At 35.9% G+C, this 21,431-nt stretch overlaps 1 protein-coding gene across 1 annotated transcript in view; it reads right to left on the bottom strand.

The window, feature by feature from the left end:
- The window catches only part of KMT2E (lysine (K)-specific methyltransferase 2E), a 62,635-nt gene that overhangs the window by 29,962 nt on the left and 11,242 nt on the right, over positions 1 to 21,431 (bottom strand). The window contains exons 2-6 of the mRNA XM_009709047.1: positions 14,359 to 14,543; positions 6,417 to 6,528; positions 5,835 to 6,064; positions 4,044 to 4,124; positions 2,935 to 2,993 (exon numbers count right to left, since the gene is read on the bottom strand). Of these exons, the coding sequence (XP_009707349.1) occupies positions 2,935 to 2,993; positions 4,044 to 4,124; positions 5,835 to 6,064; positions 6,417 to 6,528; positions 14,359 to 14,429 (553 nt within the window). The 5' untranslated portion in view covers positions 14,430 to 14,543. The remainder of the gene's footprint in view (positions 1 to 2,934; positions 2,994 to 4,043; positions 4,125 to 5,834; positions 6,065 to 6,416; positions 6,529 to 14,358; positions 14,544 to 21,431) is intronic.

Here is a 21,431-nt window from a genome sequence, read left to right as displayed (position 1 = left end):
CCCCCCCCCCCCCCCCCAATAATGTCTTCTTTAGGGAACCAATGTTTTAATATTGTTGTCTACACTGTCTTGACTTACTGTAAAGAATAATTACCTCAACTGAACATGTAATTAACACAGAGTTGTTTTGAGACACTCCTTCCTAACCTACGTAACTTGCTTTCACTTTGAAGAGCCTTAGTAAAGCACATTAAGGGAAGACTTTGCATCTTGGAAGGCAAGATGCAAACTCTTCAAATTTCCCAAGAAGTTACAGGCCCAGACTCATTTCCCCATAAGCAGCAAGTGATTTCATTAGCATCAACTGCAAGACCAGACAGCTTGAGGCAACATCCTTGATCAAGTTACACATCTAGATATTGTATCTTTAAAAAACCAAAACACAACAACAAAAACCAAAAAACCAACACACACCACCACAACAACAACAAAATCAAATCCAAAATGTCCAGCATACAACTTAGTAGGGGTTTAACAAAGGTGCTTGCTCCACTGCACCATAGTAAGCAATCCAATGCACAGTACGCTGTATCAGAATTACACTTTTATACCAGAACAGCAAAACCACCACCACCACATACAACCACACAGCCCAGAACAATGGGCTATAAATATTCCCAGGAAAGAACATGATGCAACTAGGCATGAAAGTTTAAGACTCTCATCAAATTTTGTATCATGTGTAATGTTCACTTAAAAGCTCTTTTCTTGAGGCAAACCAACTGATCTACTACTTGCTCCCCACTATTTAGCTTTGGATGTAACAAGGCTAAAACAGCAACTCTTTAAAAATCTTTACAGTAAAAACCATTATACTGTAAAGTATTCTCCTATCTAAATAACAAGCCCTACTATACGTAGGCCTAAAGAAAAAAGCCCTATATATATACTTACTGATCAAAGAACATCCAACTAATGCAATCTTGCCTTTAATGAAACACCTGTAACTTATTACTAAGTAAGTTACAAGTTCTGCTGCTGTCAAATGCTTAAAACATTGAATAGATACATTCAAATTGATGCCACTTTTGCTTTTCCTATTTGGAATCATCTATGAAAATCGGCCATTTTTACTCGTGTCTCATGGTAGGCAGTTCACACCCAGAACTACCTTATGTCTGACTGAACCACATAATAACAAGTCAACATATAAAAAGTGCATTTAGCCAAGCAAACGTATTGGCTAAATGTCAATTAACTAGAGATGCAAACATACATTCAAGTTATGTACTATAAATCACAGTAATTAATACGGCACTTCAGCTGAGTCTTAGACTAAGAGAATTAGACTTTATCTTTTACTCTGTTTTGATACTTAATATCTACCATTTAGTATCTCTTTTCCTATTGAATGCATAGAACCGATTTAAAAGACTGATCATCAGGACTAAGGAGGGCTGAACACTAACTTAAAAGGTAAAAATCTCAGCTCCTGCTAAGCTTCTGACTCTCTCTAAGTTTATAGTAAATTATCAGATAGTGTGGCTAAAAATCCTACGAGATGACTTAAATAGCTCAGATCATCAGCCTCCCCTATCCTGCCTGTAAACTGAAGTTCATCCTCACAATATCATATCACTTACTGAATTCATTAACTCCAAATGAATTATAAAAGTACTTGTTCTATTATTTTAACAGAATCAGCAAAAATTAATTTTAAATTCTAAAAAAAATTTGTACTACCTAGCAGGTCAACTAAAATTTTACAAAGTAAGTTTGGTTTTGTTAAAATGAAAACGGACAAAATAAAAAATGATTGTGGTTTCCTAAATAAGTCATGAATGCCTTTAAGGGACTTAAGGCAGCTTAGCACTGGACAGCAGAAAGTGTCAACCCCACCAAGCAGCCCTATTAAGCCGTGTACACTTCTAGGCCACATCACATACTTCAGATTTTTCTGGAGGCATATGAAGCAGGTGGCAGGACCTTATCTACGTGTCTTTTTTTTAAAGAAATCTTAGTACACACACTTGCACATACCCCAGTACTTCAGAGACATGATCTGAAAATAAAACGTTGAGTTTAGGAGGATGACTTCCTCCCAAATTATGAATTTTGTAGTAGAGCATGAAACTATCACCTGTCCATCAAGAAACCCACAACACATTTTGCTAACAGTTGGACAGAACTCCTGACAAGTTAGGCCAGTTGAGTTTTGAAATGCCATAAACGGTAGGAGAGGTAATTTCAGAAAATAAAGAGACTGTAATAGGTACTTCACTACACGCCTCATCTAGTTATCAAAGGCCAAAAAAACCTCAAAACATCATGTAACTGTATTACCTAAGTTTAGCAATTTTTCTCGTTGTCAAAACAAACCCAAAACCACAACAATACACACACCCAAATCTACAGCCAACAAATCAGAAATAGAATTCCCTCTCAAAACTATGCTAGATTGCTTTAAATCCCAATTACGTATTTCTTAGGAGCCAGGACTATCTCCTGCAATGGAATAGTTTTAAGAGATCAGTGTGAGGATATGAGTAGTCTATACTATGAAGGAAAAAAGTGATGGAGCTGTGAAATTTTTTTCCAAAAAGTGGACTTAGTAACCCTCTCATCACAGAACAAGTAACCTGAACATTTTCCATCTTATCTTCAATGGCTTACTGGAAGTAATCTAGTTATTATAAAAGCTACATTTATTATTACAAAATTTAGCAATGTTCAAACAGATTGAATTATTTCACAGTGATAAGAAAAGAGGCAGTGGTGACAACCTTTAATAAACTATGTGGAACTGCAACAATTCTGATATAACATTATCTTAGTAATGATAAAGTCAAGTAAAAGGCATTGATTTACCAAACCTTGTATGCTGAAGGCTATCAAAATTGCAGGAACTGTGTATACACTCTTAAGTCTGTACAGTTGATATATACTTAGTTTATAATCTTTACTAAGGAAAAAAATCTTTTAACCTTTACTCACCTGACATATTTTCCCTTTTCCTTCGTTGCAACAGCACTGCCCTTTCTTTATCTAAACTCCTGAAATTAAAAAATAAGTTTTTTCCATTCATCACTTTCACATCAGTTCACCTAAGTATTAAACCAGACCTTTTCACAGTTACCATTTTCCACTGACTATTACCAAAGAAAGACTAAAATAGCTGAATGTTTAGATACGTAGAAAAACATCAGTTGTGTACTGTTCCATCCCATTTTAATTCAAAGCACATACAAGTGTCTAAATCACTTGAAAACATAATGAAACCCGATACTCAGAAGAAAGACTGACAGTTGGTCCATGGATTACAGATAATCAGGCATTAAGCCATTTTCCTGCAGATTCTTCAAAACAATCGTCACAATACAACACAAAACAAATATTCTATGACTACAAGGTCCAAACTATTTCTCAGAAAGAAAAGCATCATTATTGGTAATTAAAGTGTTCTGAACTCGTCTGTTAATTAAACAGTGAATAAAAATCTGCAACATAAGTAACAGGTAGCATTTTATACTCTCCGTCACAGGACAACTAAGATGACAGTCAGGTATAATCTACCTGCCACACAGTGAGAACAAAACGCCTTCCCTGTCATGTCACATGACTTCAGGTTTGAGGGGAAGCATACAAATACTCATTCCAGAGCAAGAAATCCTCCAAGTGAGCACTGCAGCATATTGGAATGGGGCCATAAAAACAAAAGACACTGAGAAATACTGGTGGGACAGTTGACCTGAAAACACTGCTGTTAAGGGTTCTCAAGGCGTGACAGCCACTAAACAAAATATGGAAGGGATTGTCTATGTATCAGTCAGCCCAAGAAAGGATCCAGGAATCACTGCTACTTCAATTATGCGTTTCAAGAGTTTATCCCTGATGCCCGGTGAGGTGAAACAATGACTACTGTGAGCAAGGGAATGGAAACTGGTAAGATCACCTGCATCAGAAATGTAGCTCCTTTAACTAGAACTGTCAGGATTATGCTACATGGTCTGCATTTTGATCTGTTGACTGTTCCAGTACCTCCTCTTTTTATACTCTCTACTGAACATAGTCGTTTAGACTTCAAAATCAACCAAACCACTCACCTTGGTTGACAACGTTCACACAGATATATGTCAGGAATATGCTGCCTGTCAATCCCCATACAGTCAATGTGCTGCCAGACACTTCAAAGAAAAACACAAAAACACACACCTTTTTATTTTAAATGCAACTTTTTAAATTATGTGCATAACACACACACACACACAGAGAGAGAGCGAGCCATTCTTTTTTTCATCATGATCTTTACTCAGATTTAATACTGCCTAAAACTATATCTCAATCACTGTCTTCGCCACCACTCTGCTAGCTGATTTTCTATTCCACTGATCACTGTAATTCCAATCTTGTGGCTGTCTCCCGGTGTGTCTCTGCTTCTTTAGACTCATTTTCCCTCTTGGAAATTTTTCTCTAACACTGGAAATAAAAAATGGTAAATTATCACAACAGAGAACAAGATAGAGACAAATACCCTTAGCAACCAGACTTACGCTTTACATAGTAAGAGGAGTTTTGTTTTTAAACAAAAGGATTCATTTTCCTTTAATAAATATATACATATTATTTTTCTCTATAAATACAGATATACATAGTTTTAGTTACTTAAATATTTTAACAGAACACATAAATATATGCTTTTATACACACCCCCCACATGATAGATAGTACAGTTGTGCAGCATAGAAGAGCTTTAATTGCTTCCCACAGTCAGAGAAGAGAGGCTGCTTGCTAGACTGAGGGCTAACCTAGGACAGCAGTTTATGCTTATCCCCACATTGCTAGAAGGAACTGAGACACAAACATCATTGTTATCTTCCCACTTGTGAATTTATCACAACCCTCTCCAACTCCTCACAGAGAATCTCTCCTTCAAAAGAAGCAGACTATCTAACTGGTGACTGCCTACAGCTCCATTGCTGAAAGAACATCACGGGAAAATGTTATCAGAATCAAGGACCACAAAAAATTAGTAACGAGCTTGTTACATAAGCAGACAGAAGAATGAAATTCAAATTAAAGTTTTAATTAGCCATAACAACCATTTTAGAAAATACACAATGATCTAATAAATTCAGCAGTGTTCATTAAGCATATTGAATGTAAAAATACAGGCTAACACCGAGCAAGTCCACAAACATGAGGTCTGTCTTCTCCTGTTAAGTACATGAGCTCTAAAAATTTGTAAGGTCCTTTTTCTGAGCCCAAATATTTAATAGCACCCACTTATTTTACTATGATCAAGTAGGTGCTTACGCACAAACACAGAATTTTAACCCTTTAACTACAGGCTCTCCAGTAAGAATCTAGGTTAGTCTTTTTCACTTTGAAAAACTGTTTGACAAACTACCCAAGATGCAGAATAGATTCTACATTCCACCCCTTAAACCTACATCTTATCAGAAAGATCATGCACACAGAAACACAGATTTGAGAAGTTTCTTTCAGATTATTTTGCATCCTGTAAATTACCTGATTTACATATACATAATTTACCAAGATGCAGATTAAGAACCAATCCCTAGGTCTAGTTCACCATACTAATAACTAACTTGGACAAAATACCAAAGATATACCCTTACTAAGCAACAATGCACAAGTAAAGGCATGAACAAATTAATATCAGTGGTCAAGACAGATTGGAATAAAGTATAAAATACTCAATGGCCTTAACCAACTACCTTGCTTATTAGAAAACCATACAACCTTCAAATACCGTTTTGATGGAAGGAAATTCCCTATGACTCAACATAATTAGAACACCCTTTAGTTACCCTTACTTTCACAGTGCAGCTTGAAGTTTTAAGTAACTTTTAAATCATTTCAATATTCATTACCTGCATTTATCACAACAGATCATATATCCATCATCATGTGTAAAGCCACAAATGCATCTGGTAATATCAGTTCCATAGCTTCCATCCTCTGATGTACTGATGGTAGTAGCACTGGAGGTTTCATCAAAGTTGGGAGTGGTAAATATGCCTACTTCATTCTTGCTTATAAGTACTGATGGAGGAGGAGAAGCTGGAGGCGTTGGAGGAGGCCGAGCACCATAGTTATGGTCCTAGATTTTTGTGGAAAGATAAGTTACAGCTCTTAAATGTTCACACACTGATCATTATTTGAGCCAAAGTATAAGAATTCCCTTTGTAAAGAACTTCAGAGACTTCTTAATTTTTAGTAATAGTTTAAAATTTTGTTTCTGTATTTGCTCATTCTTGTTTTCTACCTTCTCAACTATGTTTTACATGTAAGTGGACTATGTTCTGTATTCTGCTTCTAATCAACCATCTTTAGCCAACTTACCCAACTCCCAATAAGATATAAAAATGTACGCATGATTCACGAGTTTTCCAGTTAAGAGCAGCAGATTTTACATAATCTATTTTATACAGAATACTTAGCATGAAACTTACTGCATAGGGCAAACCAATGTAACTGTGTGAATGCGAGCTGCTAGTATACAACTGGTGCGGATAACTGTTCGATTTTTCAACTACCACAGGGCTAGCTTCTACAGATTCTGGTCTGCAAGGCAAAAGACAGAAGAAGAATAAATGCAATTAATATGCAATTTGTATCAATAAATTACACGTACATTTAAAATGAAGCTTCCCAAGTGGCAGAGAACTTATGCTTCTGTAGAATTACAGAATTTTTCTCCAAAAAAAGTCCATGCTGAATCATGTGACATAACCTGCAAATCTGGGACAGAAAAGTGTGTTACACACTTTGTCCGGGAGTCATCAATCTGTATGTCCAAGTCTACAGGTTATAACAGAAGCTGCAAAAAGGACTTCAGCTTAATTAGGACAAGATAAAAGCAGCAGAGGTGCAAACCGACATAGCCCTGCATTACCCCCAACCCAATTCCATTCTGCAATGACATCTAGTGGCAGCAGTACTGCACCACCCGCAACCATCCACACGAACCCGTACACAAGGCAGCAGAGTACCGTTTCTGCAAAGAGAAATCCTAAGTAGGTCAAATCTATCTAAGAAAGCCAGTTTATCAATTTATCTTCAAATAGAAAGAAAAAAAATATAGAGGTTTGCGAGAGAAGCTTTGTAGTGAAAGGCACTGCCTTTTTTGAATTTACAAATGATAGTTTATATGCACTAAACCACAACATGAAAGACAAGAAAGACAAAGGAATACTAAAAAAGGAAGATCTTTTTAAGCACAATAAATTATACCTTTATTATCTTACATTCATGTGTGCATGCAAGCATATATATACTCCCATTACTTTTAGTCAGTAACTTGTCGCTTTTCCATTGCACCGTATGATTCAATCACACTAGGACAAACTTCAAATGAATCTAGAGTTACCTGAAGTTTCGGGGGTTTTTTCACATTCAAAGATAGGGCAAAATACCAGTATTTAAAACTGAAGTGGCTTTTGATTTGCACCACAAATCAAACCTGGTTCACTTTTCCGATTTTACTTTTATTATGTATGAAGTCTATTTCCCACCACAAGTATCTTAACAATTCCTTGAACTTATTTTTTAAATAAAGTTGGTATTTCTGAATCTTAAGTTAAAACAGATACCAGTGGGTTTTTTTAGACATTAAGATATTAAACAGAGGCTTTTTTGTTACGCCATGAGGCGGTACTAGTTTGATTTCAAAGGACACTAGCAACTTACACTTGTTGATAACACTTTTTGTAAGAATATAATTAATCATCAGCTTTCTGAAAACAACATACAGTATTTTCACATCTACTTGAAAAGTGACCTAATAATGTTTTGGTGGTCCATTTCTTCTCATTAGCTTTGCCCCATGTGAGGTTACTGCATGATAAAATTGTTTAAAAGGAAATACTAGTTAAAAACACTACTGGGTGAAGACTTTGATTTCTACAGTCCAAAGAAAAGACATTGTTTTAAAAACCTTAATGTCTCTAACAGTCACCAGCTGCATTTTTTTAGAGAGTGAGCAAACACATGAGTGCACAAATCATGTGAAATACTAACATTAGAAATACAACTTCTGACTAGCATGAGACAAAAACGAACTCTGACAACGCTTGCCCTTTGTTGTCTCATAAACCCATAAAAATCCTCATTTACTCTCTTACACCACCTCTCAACTTGAAAATAATTTTATCAGAGTTTGTTGAAATCATCTTCTAGAAGCAGCTCAGAATTTGCCAGGTTCAAACCCATGACATTTGAGGAGGGGAAAAAAAAAAAAAACCACAACCAACCAAAAGTTGGAAAAGCTATGCCTTTCCAACAGATTGGCCTTTACCTATTTACTGACATAATGCATTTGTGCAGTAATCATACACTATTAATGTCATCCAGCTAATCCTTCCAACAATCTAGCCAATCAAAATGTCAATGAATGAGGCATTGACTATCCATCCATCACAGCCAGAACAGACATTAACTCATCCTTCTCCAGTTCAACAGGGTCTTCACCACTGTACTACTCCTACTGCTATTCTTGAACATTCCCTGAATTAGACAAGCAGTAGCACAGTTACTCTTATCCACTATGAGTTTATTGCTCAAACTAGGTCTTGTTTGCTTCAGCATACAGAAAACATTCCGTTTTCACAGCAGGAAGGCTTACTGATAGAGGGGGGCCAGGAATTCACGCACAATCCATCCTTCAACAATGCCAAAATTGATTGAGGAGAGTTTCCTTTATTAAAAATACTACCACAATCTAAATACCCGCTACTTTACCGTGGGTGCATTCAGTGAAAGGTATCAGAATGGAAACTCCTAAAAAGACAAGTCATGCGTATTTCATCAACTAACTGCAAAAATTAAAGAGGTATTCTAAATCTCTGGCTAAACATGAAGACAACACACCCTATTCCCTAAATCCAATTCTACCTATTCCAGCAATTTATAAACCACTTAAGAGAACCAAGTTTAACATTTAGAGGCCTAACAGTTGTGAGAAGCAGAAGCATTAAGCTTCCAAAAACAAAATACAGAAAACAAATGCATCTACCCCCCCAACTACTTTAATATTCATAAAACAGATTCAGAGTACAGGGTTAAAAAGGAAAAGCACAGCTTTACTTGAGCATGGGAAGCCAGAAAAAGGGTAGGAGAAAATTAGGTGAGACACACAGGCAATTAAATCTTTGTATTAAAAAAGTTGTAACATAAACACAAAATTAGAGCAGAATTAGCTTTCAGCAAAGCTTTTTTCAAATGCTTATCCAGGGCAGCCACAGATACTTCTTTAAATTATAACAGGTACTCACCAGAACGTTGAATGTAACTGTTACTGCGCCATTTATCTACTCAAATGCTAGACTAGGGTGGGGAACAGTGTGGAGGGGACTCAGAAATATGGGAAGGAGGTGGTGAAACATTCACTGAAGCTAGAAATTAATCACTGGAGGTTTCCTTTACAGTCAACAGAAAAGTGATATTCATCCCATAAGCAGAACAGAATGAGTATAATTTCTCCACAGAACTACAGACAACCTTCTAACTTTGGCAGACAGGTCTGCCAACACTTTAACATGCCCTTCACCGAATTCCTTGTTACCCCTCTTCTGCCCATCATGTGCATGACCCTCACCTTAAAGAGAAAACACAGCCCCTATACTGTCAGTTCTCCAAAGGTCAAGGCCGTCTCAAACAGGCATCCTGGAACTGGAGAGTTCTGTGAGGGAATATCTCTTTGTAAAATATTTAATTGTACAGATGATTTAAAGCATGAGATACCACTTAATTTAAAAATCTTTTTTTTTTTTTTTTTTTTTTTTTTTAAGTAGCAGGGCTCAAGTAGCGAGGCACTAGCTACTGTATTATAGACACCCACCCTAATCTCACCATTGGCATTCTTATGGGCATCCCAAAAAGCAAGTTTTCAGGAAGAAAAAGTGTAAGCATTCAGATCTGAAAGAACACTACAAGGTTTTCCTTGCTTGTATTTTTGAACATAAGCCAGTTTTGTAACACACTGAGGTACTAAGCTTGTCAGTCTACTGAGCATACCACATTTTTCAGCTTCACCTCAAACAACTGCACCCTTAGTGTCTAAGATATTCATGGTACTTTTAGTTTTCATAAAAACTGAAATACTTGTATTACAATATAGTATATTTGAAGTTAGACCAAAATCACAGTATTATGCCCTAAAATAAAGATATATTACCATGACAAACTGACCATGACATTTTGCTAAAATGTCGTATGTGTTTGTTAAGTGTTGTGGTTTAGCAATTCAAAACTGTGCAAAATAGTCACAGGGAATAAAATAAAAAGCACCACAAAAAAGCTTCCCTCATGCTCTTGGGCTGCAATGATTTAAGACATTCCTGCAACTTGAAAACAGGAACACAGTATTTTCTCACATGGATTAAAAAAGCAAATATACCTGTCTTCTTAAAAAAACCTCAAATAATTTTCATTCTGCAAGTGAAACAACTCTCATGTTCTGGTCCATTTCCTACTAGTTGTATTTAAAAGCACAATGCAAACTGAAATTATTCTGCCTGTTGCCAGCAGATGGCATTAGTGAGAAATTAAATAAGCAACACATGCGATCAGACAGATTACACAAACTCAGCCCCTACAAGCTTACAGTTAACCTGTATTAAGGTAACCAACTATCAACCATTCTAGGCAACAGTCAATTCTTCTTAAAAAAAAGCCCCATCTCCTCCATGCCATTCTTTTTAAATACTGTTTTGTTTCTGACCATGTAACAATTAAGAAAAAAAAAACACACACACAACAGGGAGTGTTTTTTGAATAACACCCCAAATACAATCAGTCCTTAGAATTTGGGACCATCAACCAGTTCTATAAAAATCTAGGTATTCAAATGGGAAAGAAAATCTCACTAAACCCAAAATTGTCAGAGGCAGGTGGGCATCCAAGCTTTAGGCCTTGAAAACTTAGCTAACAGTCCTTCCTCAAAACATCTGTCAAAATGCCAAATGACACCTCTTGCTTCCAAGCATGCTTCAGTGGCATTGATCTGCCATACATCAGTTTGACAGGTCTGATTTTCAAGGAGTTGAGGTGTATTCCCTTTCCACCAGCATACCTGAGCAGTATCTGGCTGAAGGTCAGCTCAGATACAGGAATGTAATATATTTTGTATGAAAAACAGCGTTTTCTATTTCAAGACACTTCATCTAACCAAACACATCTGATGGGCTTCATTACCTAGACAACAAAGAACTGAGCACTACTTCTCTACCACAGAGTGGGTTCTGCTACCTAAGCATCTCGTTGCAGGCCCTAGAAGTATAGGCTAGTTTGATACCATCTGTGGGAACTTGCAAGCTTCCCATTGTCCTAAAATACTTTGGAAAATAAATTAAAAAAATCCCCGTTTCAACAAGAATCATGGGAGGGTAGGTGTTCATCTATTTAAGACTACAATAATGTTCATAATCTTCTCCCCTGGATATTGAACTCAACACAATGATCCATATACTGTGGTGGTTAGGCTCATTTTACAGGCCTTCTCTCTAAAAAACACACAGATATTAAAAACAGGAGAGCAGTACCATCAATGGCATTTCCCAATGTGCACCTTATACTCATGCTCTAAAGCTAGACTAACGCTCTCTTAAATCAGGAAGCGCATTCTGAACTTTCCGAAATGGCTCAGTCGCTTACTAATACAAGGTCTTTAACAGTAAGAAGTCACACATACTCATCTTCAGTAAGCCTTCTACAAATAAAGGCAAAATACATGTGTGTTTGACTACTATGGCACTATGAAGATCAAACTACCACTGGAGAGTTCACCTAGGTACAAGTGACATAAGAGACAAACTATTTCACCCAATTTTTAAGATGTTCAGACCTTTTAATAAGAGTTGTTCTCCACATAGCTATTTGCTACAATTATTAGAATAACACGTGAAACTATGTAATCACATGAACTATCCACCTTTTAACAGGCTTATCCCTTAGCTTGAAGCATAAAAAAAAAAATAAAAAATCTCAGCACTAAGAGTTTGCACTAAGCTAAGAGTTATTTCCTAGGCTCCTCCTCCTACATAATCAGGTTTGCCATTCCCCCATTCTTGTGTTTGCTCATGCTTCAGCAACTGATGAAGCAATATGAGACCTATCAGTCACAGTGAAGAAGTTACCACTCCTCCCTCTTGGGAAAATCCCAGAACTTGCTCAAAGACAACCTACAATACCCAACATGCTACTCTCCGGAAGAAAATGTATAAAAACCACATAAATCATGTAGATGGTGACACAAAAGTTTTACAACTGTATAAGCTGGAAGGTTAGGGACATACCTTTGTGTCACACTTGTTTAGACAGTGACATGGCTTTTAAATCAGTGTACGTCAATCATGCAACTACACATTTTTCAGCATAAGTATGGCAGAGATGACAAGAATTAATGTAACTGGTAACAGCCACTTAACATCTGAAGAAAAGCAGCTCCTAACTGGGTTGCCATGCCACAGTATCGAGCAAATAACACACTGTGAACTCTATCTTGTTTATACTGACAACCATATTTATTTATTTTAATTTCAACCTGGCATGCTGTATCTGCAAGGAATGTCAGCAACCTCAGGAATCATGACCTTCTCTCAACATAAAAGAAAACCACAGGAAAAGATAACGAAAAGAGCTGTGAACAGGTCACTCAAATTTTCTGCACCAAAGAGACTAGCGTACATGATACGAGAGATCAACAAAGCAACTTCAAAAATTTAATGTTACAAAAAGCTTCAAATTGCAAATTCTTGGTTTTCTTCATACGGCAAAAAATTAGAATAGCCTCATATATAACTGAAAGCACAGGAGAGAAATATCCCTTTAAAAAGCTGTTCAAGAGTTCTACTCACAGTGCATAACATTTCTCTCAAAGTTGGAAAGAAAGCCATTTGGTTCTTAAACAGAGCAATAATACCTAGCACATGCTCTCAAGCAAAGACTGCGTGTAAGCTATTTAAATTCGTGTTAGTTATTCAATGCACCTGTTAAATGAAGGACCACTTTATGAAGTTTATTTTTGATATATGAAAGATTTCAAGCATGCATGTAAAGTAAGTCTAATCTATTGTTTCAGTATCTAAAGCAAGCAAATGTATTTTTGTGGTAAGCAAAGACAGGGAAGGCCTTTAACATTACTATAGAAAGGCTCGGAGGAAGGCAAAGAGTAACAGCATCTCAAGTGGTTAAAAAAACTAACTCAAAACCTAATTTAATATACATAATGAATTTAACACCTTTTGTTAGATCTAAGAAATGAACTGGTGGGGTTTTTTTTCATATGTATATGCAAAGAAGTATACAAAAAGAAGTATACAAGATCCACTGCGGCTTACACTAGTATCTTTCGACACCCATCTCTCCCCCAAAAACTCACCTGTCATATATTCTATTAATGCAAAAGCAACAGAGAAAACAGAAAAAAAAAAATCCAGATACTATTCTGAAATATACAGCGCTCAATGGAATGATGTACCTATGTACACTGGTAAGAGCTGTAACACCACCTTGGTCTTTTACCTCCCAAAGAACCAAGTTGCCCAAAATCCTATTTCTCCTCTCATAACATTTGACAGGCAGGTCGATACTACACACATGGAAAGATGTTTGTTTGACAGGAAAAATCTTCAGTCAGAGATCAACAATACCTAAACTCTAGCCTATCAATAGTCTAGACATTCAGACATGATTAGAGAAAAAAAAAACACCAGAACACCCACACCCCCGCCCTCAAAACCAAACCAAACACCCCCCTTGAAAAACAAACAAAAAAAAAATCACACCACCCTGCCCCCAATCCCAGAAATCCACTATGTTTATTTCATGCAAAGGAAGTTTCTTGAATTCAGGATTTCATTGGCTCTTTGTAATCCTTTATACACAGTTACTAACTGAAATTAATAATTAACCAATGAATTTCTACTAGCTTTTCAATATAAAATAACTTTGTGAAGACATGGTATTAGACAAATAAGATAGGCCTTCAACTTCCATAAATAAAGGCATTCTTGTCTAATTACTACCACTTTCTTGCAATTTACCACAGAAAATGAATTTACCTCTCTAAAACGGGAAATCAAGAATTTTTTTTTACGTATAGTTAAAAGGAAACATAAATGGCAAAATATTTTAAGCATGAAAAGCAAACCAGGCAGCATCTGTATTTCCCAGTCTGATAAGCAAGAAAAGTATGCATCTGTAGAACAGTTTAGCTTCTCTCCTTTGCTCTCCCTGAACAGGAAGAAACTGACTTAAGAATAAAGTGACAGTTATTAACCTAAGTAATTAAAGATTCAATAAAATGAAAGAGACATCCAAGTCCTCTCCGACTGTATTCAAAAAATACTAAGGAAAAAAGAAAAAAAACCCCACAAATTCTGTTATCATACTTACTCTGAGCCTGCAGCCATTTCCAAATAAGAAGTATCTGCTGTGTCAACCCCCAATGGGATCACTATGCTCATGACGTTCGTTTCTGATAAATTCGATTACTACGGAGTCCTATGCATTGGTATCCAAAACACTGGGGCATGCCAGCCACAGTGCTCATTGCAAACATCTAAGTGCATCCACAAACCCTGTTAAAAAAAAACAACAAAAAAAAACACAACAAAAAAAACAGAAGACTGAGTTAGTTCATTTTAAAACCAGGCAATTTTACATCACTTTTTAAAAAAAAAAAAAACACCCGAAAAAACCCCAACAACAACAACAAAACAATCACTTTTATTTGTCACAATGATTTCATTAGTTTTCTTTTACAAAAGCCAAAGGGAAAGAAAACATTCAATCTTCTTTAAAAGTTGTTAACTTCAAATACACTTATTTTAAGAGTGTGATGATCTTAAGGTCTGAACTTAAAAATATTATAAACTGACAAAAATACTATCATTTAAATCAGTGATTTTAAAAAAAAAAACAAAAATCTTTCATCACATTCAGTGAGGTGACAGAGAATGACTTTGTAGCAGACTTAATGAATGTGAAGTACATTTGCTTACTGCTCTATGTTGTCAGAGTCCAGTTGCTGTACCTTACAATAGAAACCTGGGTACAGAATTTTTTACGTATTTCTTAGAGAGCATTGTTCACTTTTGTTTTGTAGTTTAAAAAGACAATTTTCTATGTCCACAATACAAACCAAGGATGTCAAAAGAAACAATGTCATAACTTCCACTATTTTTTAAAACAAAAATAATTCTAATGATTTATAATAATAGGAAACAATTTCCATCTCATTTTAATAGATCATCATCAGAAGATATTATAGCCATCCACTGCCACTTTTAGAAGTGTTTTCTTTTTAAGTAGTAAACTAAAAAGAGTCAGTAGTAGTTTTGAATTGTAGAGCAAAGCTACAATCCACTTGACTTGCACAAGTGAATACAACAATCCTACTTGTATGCCAGTTACCACTAACCTCCCACTCCCCTTACTGAGTAGGGCAAAACACCCAATCAAATACAGGAGAGATGTACATTAGCACCTCAGCTGTCTCTCTTCACAGATGAATAAACTAATGCATTTTTATATCCTAATATAGACAAAGTTTTCCACAAATGACTAGGTAATTGAAGTAAAATAGCCCCATCTTGAATACTTGCATAATGAATAATTGCAAACTCCCTCCAAAATTTCAAAATTGCAAGAACATAGACCGCTTTGCAATGAAGCGCATACAGTGCCTAATAAATACACTCCTCCCCTCTGACAAAGTCTAGTATCTTAGTTAAAGTCTACACAAGTCCAACAGTTTCAAGATCAACATATTTTAACACTCTCATCTTTGCTAAACACTAGATTGCCAAGAAAAAACTAACAAGCCTCCAGTGAAAAATGGGGTACTTATAAAAAGGACTTCGGAAAAGCATTGTGGACTTAAATCAGAATTTGCTCCTTTTATTGGTAAGGTCGGTATCTTCAGGATGATGAAGTGGCATCTACAGGGCATCTCTAAGGTATGACCTGGCACCAAGTCTTCATCTAAGCTCTTGAATTTTATCTCACTACCAAGTCTGGCAATTAACATCAAATATCTTGGCATGCTCTTAAGTGTCTAAACCTTCTACAGTTCTTTCTTCCTCTAGGTAGCAGAAGTTGTGTTTTGGTTCCATTACACGAGTCATCAAATACAATGAACTGGAAACCAATCAGGCCAACTAGCTGTTGGGATATCTTGCTTTCTTCATTTAAACACTGAGCATTTTCTTATCAAATACCACAAATGTCAAACTGTATCACTAACTATGCATAAAATTAAGGAAAAAACTCTATTTTCAAGAACAAGCAGCAAGAAAAACCTGTTAAACCAAAACCAGGTATAGAATATTTTTAGTAGCAGGCATAAAAGAAACCCCAATCTCCTCTTACAGTTTTTAAGTGAGCACTCATTCTGTCACTATATAGTTTACTTATAGGGTATAACCTTGAATGGCCTCATCTACAACTTAACAGGAAACATCAGCTTACCATTTAGTTCTCTTCTTCTAAGAAAGTAAAAAATTTGTATTAATTCCTACCCAATATTTGAAAGAAAGCCATCAATTTTTTAGTTCAGATAAATTGGCTATCATAGGTTAAGGGTTGTTCCACTGCCAACTGCAATTTCACCTATGCTAACAAATCATTAGCATAATTGAAATTTTATGTTTGTTACTAGATAATTCTAAAAAAGTTCTAGTGTTTGGAAGTATGTCTAAAGGACATACTGGACACCACTACCTGGGATCAAGGTCCTCACTTAGACATTTCTCGCACTTAAAAGGTGCTTGTGGTTGTGGTGTGGGTTTTCTTAATTGAATTTTCTTTAAACACTTCTGACCAGGTACAGTAACAACTGGAAATTAATGTAGGCAAAAATGCCCTGGAGACTGACGGGAATGAAGAACCTGCCTTAGACAGCTGCCTCATGGGCTATGACATCTGCAAATTCACATAAAACAACTGAGGTTACCCAATCATCACATATTCATGTGACCTTCATTGTCAAAACAGAAAGAAGAGATATGGTTACCAAATTTGAGAACCAAGTGAAATTTGGGGGTTTTATTTTTTTTTTTTAAGTAATGTAGAAGAAGAAAAGAGAGCTATGTATATGTTTTTAGAGCTATGTATAGATAGAAAATTAACTGCTAATGCATGGCCCAATTAATGCCATCATCTCCGACCAAGTAAATACATCACCGCTAATGTAAGAAATAAAAAAAAAAAAGGGGGGGAGTAAAGCCAAGATAAACTTCTTATCATACTGCAAGCTACTGAACTACATCTTTAAGCCTTAGTCAGAGTTCACTCAAAAATTCTGAGATGAATCTACACTGAACAAAATCAGAAACTTGAGGAACTTAAATTTATTTTGCCAAACAGCATTAAGCAGAAGTTGTTTCATCTAAAAGGAAGCAGAATATGATTGTAACACTATCTCCTTATTTTTTACTACCTTAAGATTTCAGGTCTTCACCACACACACACAAAACCCTCCAATGCTTTTCCTCTGCCTATAGTTAAATACAGAAGAACAGAGGCAGTCATTGCCTCACAATACCTACACAGGCAAGTTAATCCAAACAAACATAGCTCATTATTTATGAGTAGCCATCCTCAACAAATTCCCATAATGGGGGCGGGGGGAGACCCACAATAAATTCATTACACTATGCCCACTTATTAACAGAACTGTAACCTCATAGGCCATCCCAATGACGAACACCACAGTGATGTCGTGACTGGCATGAAGGAAAATAATTATTTTCTGTCATATAAGAACCAGAAGTACTGTCATGACATACTAAAATATTCCCAGTATTTTTATTGGATTATACTACAAAAATTGGGAAGTTCAGAACCGAAAATAATGTGACCGCTGCAGAACTTTCTTCCTTAGCCCTCTTAAAAGTGATTCCTTATCCTTTGAAGCTTTGTATTTTAGATGAGTCATAAAATACTATCTGCTATCATAATATGGTACTTTCCAACTGCTGCAAGTACCCATCTATTTCAAGTCATTTTTCTTTCAGAACTCTGACAATCTGTCACCCATGGCCTTAAAAGAAATTGTTTTCATTAGTTGTATTTTATTTAAATAATTGTCCAGAAAGAATAGTAAGAGTGCTAGAGAAGCCCTCCTACAATCAAAGTAGATTATACACAATTTACTGTTTAAGAAAGTCTTTCTTCAAGCAACACACCAATTTGAAAGTTAAAAAGACCACACTCATTTGTCCAGTTAATTTCAGGGTCATATAGTTAAAAGGCATTATATAAAAACTGCTGGTCCAAAGTTCAACTATCAGCTCTATTGAGCAAAGCAGCTCCTCTACTGTACCTTCATCTCAACAGTAGAGGATGTCCAGTTTTGTTAGGGCCCACTCTATTCTTCCAGTGATCACACACTGTAAGCTTTGAAAGAATTTTGGCAATTTCTTAGATTCATAAGATCTTCTTCATTACCACCATACCAGCATTGCTTTATTATAGGAAAATACATTCCTTATTTGAAGAAACTTTGCTTTTGTTTAATTTTAGTTAAAAAGTTTATCCTGCCCTAATAAATAATACAATTTTCATCTAAAAAACAAAAAAATTTTTCTTCAATCCAGTTAAAGCATTTATCTTGTGCAAGATCTCCCGCAAAAAACTTCTCACACTTTGCCATTCAATCACATTGGTTTACATTTTCTAGGGCAGTTCTTCTCCTCTCTGGAGACTACACAGGAGCTTTTTGACTTAATAGCCATATCAAGTCTAAAAATATCTGAAGTCTCATCATACTTCTCATGATCCACTTTGTTTATGATATCAGAACTTTTTTTTTTAATTAATTGTGCTCTAACAACAAAAGTATAAGAGCATAATACATTCCAAATTATTCATATGTATGGCTTTGTACAAAGAACATCATTTATGCATTAAACAACAAAAAATAATGTATTATCCCCGAGGTATTCCACTTACACAACATTATTCTGTGGTCTAACGAAGACCACATGTTTCCTTTCTGCCATGTCCTTCTAAGATCAATTGTGTCAGCAGAAGAAAAAACTTAACTTTTCACTGGTACAGAGAAAAAAAAAAAACAAAACAAACCACAAATATAAAGGGCTCAGCTCTTCAATCAGAAGGTAAATGGGTAATCTCCTGAAATTACATCACCATTTTTGAACCTAACCCTACAGGGTCCAAACATTCAAAATGAAACCCAGTTGCTATGATCAGATGTTGGTAAAAAGGAACTCCAGGTCTACTCTGTCAGCATGTCTTTTTCCCCCTCCTTCCACTTGCTTCTTGTAGGACCCTCAAAACCTATGTAGAACAGTTTCAGGAAACAAGCAGATGATAGATCACCTAGACAGAAAGTCCACTTGAAAAATAAGAACTTGAAGTCTAGCCAAACTGTCCAGATGACTCCAACAAGGTTTCATAATCCCAGCTATCAATCATCCTCTAAGTGTCAAGAGTCCAGACAAATCCTTCCATGGCATTTTTCACGTAAGTTTCTTTTTGTTTCTTTTGTTTTTTTTCTAAGAAGGTAGGAAAAAAATATTTTTAAGAAACATTTAACTGCTTTTACTTGCATTTTCTTTTATAGATTCAGAAACTGAGTTCCCAGTACTTACATTCAGACAGAAAGCAACAATATAAAGCTGATCAGAGAATTCTAATTCACCTTTTTATTAATCATTAAGCATATTTTCCAAGCCAGGAAAAAAATAAAACCATACTTGCTGTACTGGGAAAGGTATAACTCACATGCTTATATGCTACACTGGTGGATCACCACTGCAAGACATTTAACCTTTTTTACAAAGGGAGAAGGAAGAGGAAATAGGACTAAGAAGCCTGCCAGAACCTATGCTGTATGTATAAGAATTCTAAAGCTCTGATCCGGTTGCACAGATGCAAAATTTTTCATAAAAATCAAAGATAAGCAGTGGCCGCAGCACCAGTAACAACTTTTTTGCCTCAATGATAAGAAAATCCTAAAGAGAAATTAATATATCAAGGTATCATATACTTACTATGACGAGGTGAGATTTTTTCTTTTGTTTTGGGATTTTTTTTTTTAAATCCACATTTACCCCTAATGCTACAAAAATCAAAGAGAGGAAAGACAATTAATGAAATTTGTTTTTACTGTTCTTCTTAGTACATCTGACAGCTTTTTACACAGACAATGTCTTTGTTCCTTGTTTTTCCTTCCCCATAATTCAATTTCCAGTTTCTGTTGTCATGTGATAAGACACTAAAGACAAAAAGCATTTAGAAACTAGGGGGGAAAAATCCACTACAGAAGTTAGGAATAGAATTCAAAGCAAGGTGCAATACAACATTTGTTTTCTAATTTATAAAGAGACATCAATAAAATAATGAATTAAGCTTACAATTAAATTATTTCTTAGCTCAAATCTAAGAATTTTCTACATACTAAAATTAGTGTAGTGTTTTGTGTAAATTGACCACTAAATCAGTTCAAGCTTCCCACATCACTAGGCATTACAAAAATATCAAGTCTTTTTGTTCCTGTTTTTATGACTTCAATATACACCTGAAGTTCTTCAGTAATTTTTTCTAGCAAATGCCTCTCAGTCACCACCCATTGAAAATTACCAAAAAAAAAAAAGTAGTTGCTTAGTTTAGATGTTTCAAGATTAGGGATCTCATCACAGAATGCCTCTGCAGAGAGAATTACGAGAGCCTCCCAAAATGCAGAGCAGAAGTTTAGGGGAGAAAAATCTAATTATAATTACATTAGCCTATAATTAGACTGAGTATTTCGTAAGAGGAATCACTGCTGGTTTAAGAGAAATAATTATTTAGATTTTACACTGATACATGCAACTTTACCTCAAAGTCCTTAACTAACATCACTGCAAAAAGATTAATATACTAACCAAATTACCATCTCTATACTGTGTCAGCTCTGCATCTTCACAAGGTCTATATACAAAATATACATAACTAGAGGGAAAAAAAAATTAATCAAAACCTTCTAACCTAACTACATAAGCCACCTGTCTTTCCTTAAAGGCAAAATGATACAACTTTAAATACATATTACAAAATATGGTATCCTCTCCCTCTACTCTGCCCTGGTGAGGCCACAGCTGGAGTGCTGTGTCCAGTTCTGGGCCCCTCAGTTCAAGAAAGACAAGGAACTACTGGAGAAGGTCCAGCAGAGGGCAACGAAGGTGATGAGGGGACTGGAGCATCTCCTTTATGCGGAAAGGCTCAGACAGCTGGGTCTGCTCAGCCTGGAGAAGAGAATACTGAGAGGGGATCTCATCAATGCTTATAAATACCTTAAGGGTGGGCGTCAAGAGGATGGGGCCAGACTCTTTTCAGCAGTGCCCAGCGACAGGTTAAGGGGCAACGGGCACAAATTGAAACTCAGGAAGTTCCATCTTAGCATGAGGAAGAACTTCTGTACTTTGAGGGTGGCAGAGCACTGGCACAGGCTGCCCAGAGAG

The sequence above is a fragment of the Cariama cristata genome, unplaced genomic scaffold (genome assembly GCF_000690535.1).
Source record: "Cariama cristata isolate BGI_N322 unplaced genomic scaffold, ASM69053v1 scaffold1060, whole genome shotgun sequence".
NCBI classification, from domain to species: Eukaryota; Metazoa; Chordata; class Aves; order Cariamiformes; family Cariamidae; genus Cariama; species Cariama cristata.
This window is presented reverse-complemented; position numbering and strand designations above follow the sequence as displayed.